This window comes from Diabrotica virgifera, chromosome 3 (assembly GCF_917563875.1).
Source record: "Diabrotica virgifera virgifera chromosome 3, PGI_DIABVI_V3a".
In the NCBI taxonomy this organism is placed as follows: Eukaryota; Metazoa; Arthropoda; class Insecta; order Coleoptera; family Chrysomelidae; genus Diabrotica; species Diabrotica virgifera.
Genome location: NC_065445.1, coordinates 221,352,061 through 221,357,207, shown reverse-complemented (window position 1 = coordinate 221,357,207; position 5,147 = coordinate 221,352,061). Strand labels below are relative to the sequence as shown.

At 32.4% G+C, this 5,147-nt stretch overlaps 1 protein-coding gene across 1 annotated transcript; it reads right to left on the bottom strand.

The window, feature by feature from the left end:
• Positions 1-288: 288 nt before the first annotated feature.
• Positions 289-3,989, bottom strand: LOC114328796 (mediator of RNA polymerase II transcription subunit 15). The gene is made up of 2 exons (XM_028277757.2): positions 3,570-3,989; positions 289-1,195 (listed from the first exon to the last, which is right to left on the bottom strand). Exons 1-2 carry the CDS (start codon positions 3,923-3,925, stop codon positions 337-339), a joined length of 1,215 nt encoding a protein of 404 aa, XP_028133558.1. The 5' UTR covers positions 3,926-3,989; the 3' UTR covers positions 289-336.
• Positions 3,990-5,147: the final 1,158 nt, after the last annotated feature.

The following is a 5,147-nucleotide window of genomic DNA, read 5'->3' as shown; positions in this document are numbered from 1 at the left end:
TTCACTCAATAAATATGCCAAAGTAGCGTTACCTCTACCTCTTACAAAAAAAAAGTTCTGTACGCTATTGAAAGACCAAGAATTTCTTGGAATTTAGTGCTTAGAATTTTTAAGATATACTATAATTCAGTTCTAGTAACATGCGTAATACTCTATCACGACTATTCCATTCTATTTCCATTAGTGTTAAAACAGGTAAAAAGTAATTTCCAAGGATCCTTGGAAAATAGCTTTGTCCTAAACAGTTAAGCAGTATTTCTTTGACTATCTATAATAAATCAACACAAATGAAAATGTATTATTTTATTTATATTTTGAGTTATAACGTTTTAATTTTTAATGCACTAAAGCCATATGATGACCCACAGCAGCATATTGATGTCCTTGTGGAATCATATTCTGGTTGTATTGTTGGTTCCACCATCCATTTTGTTGGTTCCACCATCCAGGTTGTTCCATGGACTGTGGAATTTGTTGTTGGTGGAGATTGTAGCTATAATGAGATTGTGGGTTCATGCTGGTTCTTTGAGAGTATGATTGTGTCCATGGTAAAACGTTGCTATGGTAGTATGATTGAGATTGTTGGTAAAGCTGTGGTTGAGCATGTTGATATCTTTGTTGAACGGTTTCGTAGTTTAATGGAAGAACTTGGTTATGGGTCCATGAGTATACTTGTCCTTGATGCCATGGAAGGGTTTGTTCAGAGTTCAAAGGTTGAACATGTTCAAGTTGTTGGTAATGTACAGGAGTAAGTTGGTTTTGGATGTGGTGAATAAATTCTACTAACTGCTGGAGTTGCTGTTGTGAATTGGAAGATCCGTATACAAGTTGGTGCTGCATAACCTGGTTTTGGATTTGTTCGTGAGACCATGGGGCTTGACCGTAATGTTGATTTAATTCAGACATAACGTGGTGAATAAGTTGTTGGTGTGCCCATGGGGTTTGCATTACTTCATGCATAATGTCGTTATATTTCATTGGGTTTTGGTTGAAGTATTGCATGACGTATGGTACAATTTGGTCATGGGAGTAGGATTGTGCCTGTCCAGGAAGATGTTGGTACAAAACATGTTGCATATATTCATTGTCTGATGCATCTGAACCATATTGGTTCCATTGCTGGTGAAGTCTAGCATAGTTGAGGAGCAACTGTACACGTTGAACTGGAGATAGTTCGTTAAGATCTTGGACGTTCCTAAAAACAAAAAATTTTATATTAAGAGTTTTCATGTATTGCTAATAAAATCCCAAAATTTAGTTTATGAAAACATTTTAGTACTTAATATAAACGACTCATTTAAATATATAAAAATGACTTAAATAATATAAGACTCATTTTAGTTTCCGTTTTTTATGCTCGATAACACTGTAGATGCCGTCACAGCTGAATAGTTTGAAAAAATAAAACAAAATATTCGAATTAAAATAAAATTTCAAATATTTAAAACAAAAACATTCTAATAATACCAAAATAAGAAGCAAACGAATTTTAAGTAAATTTTTTGCAATCGGCTATTGCTGTAAATGACATCAATCCTAAAAACCTGACACTACTTTTTCCGCCACTTATATCCTCGCAAAGAACCAAAGACTAAGGTACTACAGAAAAAGAATGGAAACAATTAAAATCAATAATAACGGAATCTGCGGAGGAAACTATCAGAAAAGCCAAGACAAAGAAATACAGAAGAGTCTGATGATGAATGCAGGACTGCAATCGAGGAAAGAAGCAATCTAGACTTAATAAACGTAAAAGAAACACCATAAATAGCAGGGATATTTATAACATCAAGACAAGACAAGCAACTAAAATCTGCAGAAGAACAAAAGAGGCTATGAAATACCAAATACAAGAAATCTTGGATAATAACACACACAAAAGCAGAAATTGCTGTAAATAATTAAAAGAAAGCACACAGTCATTTAGACCAAAATTGACGATATCCAAAGACAAGGACGGAGAACTACTAGCAGAGAAGCAACAAATTACAAGGAGATGGAACGAACACTACGAAAAAACCTAAACGCAGACAATAAAAATGAACAAATCGAGACAATCTCCGTCACGAGATGGTTGGATGATGTGGAAGACGACCTAAAACATATATTATATAGCCACATAGGCACATATCCATCCAGGGTTACGATTCCAAAAGAAGAAGAATATGCTCATATGACATACTAATAATAAACATTTAAAAATTAAAATAAAAGTTTCAGACAATAAAGTAATAAGCAGAACCTACACTGCAAGTACTAAAGAGTGAAAGCTGGAGAAATGGGGAACAAACAGTTTGACAGAAGAAAACTAGATATAAATAAAAAGAGTAAGAATAGATCTAAATAAAATACAAGCAAGGCCCAACTTTACTGGATGCACTACGAAGAAATGCCGATAAAAAACTTACATAAAATATTAAACAACACAAAATAATACATTTATATTCATATTGATATAAAAAAAATAACAAGTAAGCCCATGATATAGTTTGTTAACGAAATAAAAATATAAATAGTAAGACACTGCTATCCAAGAATTTATCACAACCTAAACTGGAAAATTGGTAGGCCAAAAACAAATGAAATGTCGATAATGAGACAAGAGTTGAAAAAATTACTTTATAATATGCAGATAGACAAACAAAAACGAAAGCAGTGAGAAAGTCTACATTATTAAAACAGTCCTAAAAGTAGAATATCTAGTGTATTGATGCCATTTACCTAAAGGAATTCACAAAGGTAACAAGAAAAAATAAAAAGAAATACATCGTATTGTGGCTTTGGCAGAGAAAAAATCGAACCCTAATTTATAATTAATTTATCTCTATTGTGCTGTATTTTCAAAAATAATTTAAATATATAAAAAATAGATACTAAAAACCCAAAGCAGAAGGAACTAATATTCTAAATAAAATATCTTCCCACAAAAATCTTTGACTTTTTGTAAAAGAAATAAATGAAATATAAAACAAAATAAATTATTCATCTAAAAAATTGAAAAAATAATAGGATATTGTACAACAAGTGAGAAAAAAAGACATATTTCTCACGAGCGCAGAAGTTTGTTGGCACGCGGCGAGGGCCGCAAATCAAGCGAGGGAGAAATATGTCACTTTCTCATGTGTTGTACACTGTACTTTTTCTATGGATGCGGTTTTGTCAAGAGTTCAAACTTCAAATTTAAATAATTTAGCTGCTTTTAGGTATATTATATGCATAAATTGCAATAAAATACATATACATGTAGGTATTTATTATTCTTAAAATTTATATACCTTATTTTTTAAAATTCTAATTAACAGTTATTTTTTAACAGTTTTGAAAGGCAATTCCTGGTAAGTTTTGCTTTAAAACATTTATTTGACAACATTAATTGTGTTTGTATTGTGCATGTTACCATGGAAACGGAACGGCGATCATAGTATGGAAGACCGTAGGAGAACCCGTGAGAAAAAATATTTCTCACTGCAATGGCCGACTTTTCTCACTGCGTGAGGTAATGTTCGTATGTAAGTAGTGAGAGAAGTTGCATATTGTATAGCATACATAGAAAAAAAATATTTTCTTACCAAATGTGATACATCCATGGCAAAGCTACGTTTCCAGCTTGAGCTTGAGCTTGAGCTTGAGCTTGAGCTTGAGCTTGAGCTTGAGCTTGAGCTTGAACTTGAGATTGAGCTTGAGCGTACTGCCTCCAGTAGTTACCAGGTTGGTTTTGGGCACCATTCTCTACCCATTGGTTCCATGGTTCTTGTCCATTGTGTTGCTGGTTCCAAGTCTTCCAGAAGTTGTAGACGGGGTGGCTGCTGTATTGATTGTTCTCTACGTCGCCATAGTTCTGCTGCTGGCCGTAATGGGCTTGGTTTCTGGATGCTGGTAAGCAGCTGCACAAGGCAACCATGGACAGAAGAACGAACACCTTCATGTTGAAGCAGTTTGTAGAATTTGATTTCTGAACATTGATACACCTGTTTTATATTAAATTTTTTGCATCTTTATCACTATTACTTACACGCAATATTCTTTGGTGTAGAGATAAATCGAGTAAAATATCATTTGTCTAAAAATACCTTTTGATAAAAAGTACATAATAACTGCAAGTGATAGGGTGTTTTGATGACTTTGACTCACATTTATTTTTATTATCAATATTTAGAAATGGCATTGCTATTGCAAAATTGTTATTAAATTTTTTTATCATATTTGCGTCAGTTTTTCGTAAGGTGCTACTTATAGAAGAAAAAAATTCATATATTTTAATAATAACTTTTACAAATAAATCTTTAAATACAATTATTTTTGTTTAAAATATAACGTCAATAAACCGTGTACGAGTACTACAGTCACTGAAGATTTTCACCTCCGATTTCGTTGAACCTCGATTTTCGTGAACATTGGTGAGTAGTTAGGGAATACTTTCAGACACAAAAGTGAGATGGTGCCAAGTTGCTCTTTTAGCCTGGGGGTGGATGTCATTCCTTCTCGGGGGTGAAAATTATTTTATTAAAAATAACCAATTATTCGATATAGGGACAAATTCTAAGCACAATTTGTTGTATAAAGTTATTAAAATAAATTAATATTTTTTGAGTTCTTAAAGATCAAAGATTTTAAAAATGCATGCTTCAAAGTGGTTTTTCATAAATAATTAAAAACTATAATAGTTCATTCACTGACGGTAAAATATTGCAAAAGCTCTAAATTTTAAAGAACCGCTTGGATTGAAATGAAATTTATGAAAACATAGCTAGCACGTTAAAGAAAAAAATGATACTATGCGGATGTGTGCTTTTGCCCTGGGGATGAATTTCACCCCGTCTCAGGGGTGAAATGTATACGTTCAAGTAAGTCCGGAAACGGATAAACTGACTAATTCTAAGCAATTTTTGCTCTATAGCGTTTTTTCACTAAGTCAATACTTTTTGAGTTATTTACGAGTGAATATGTTCATTTTTCTACAAAACAACTAAGTTTTTAGATGGTTTTTCGCAAATAACTCAACAAGTATTTTAACGAATAAAACATTCTTATATATTAAAAATATAATTTAAAAAAATTGTGTATGTATGAGGTCTACAGACACAGTAGAAGCAGATTTGTAGCTAATAAAAAATAAGTAGATTCATATTCCTCAAATTCCAAATCAA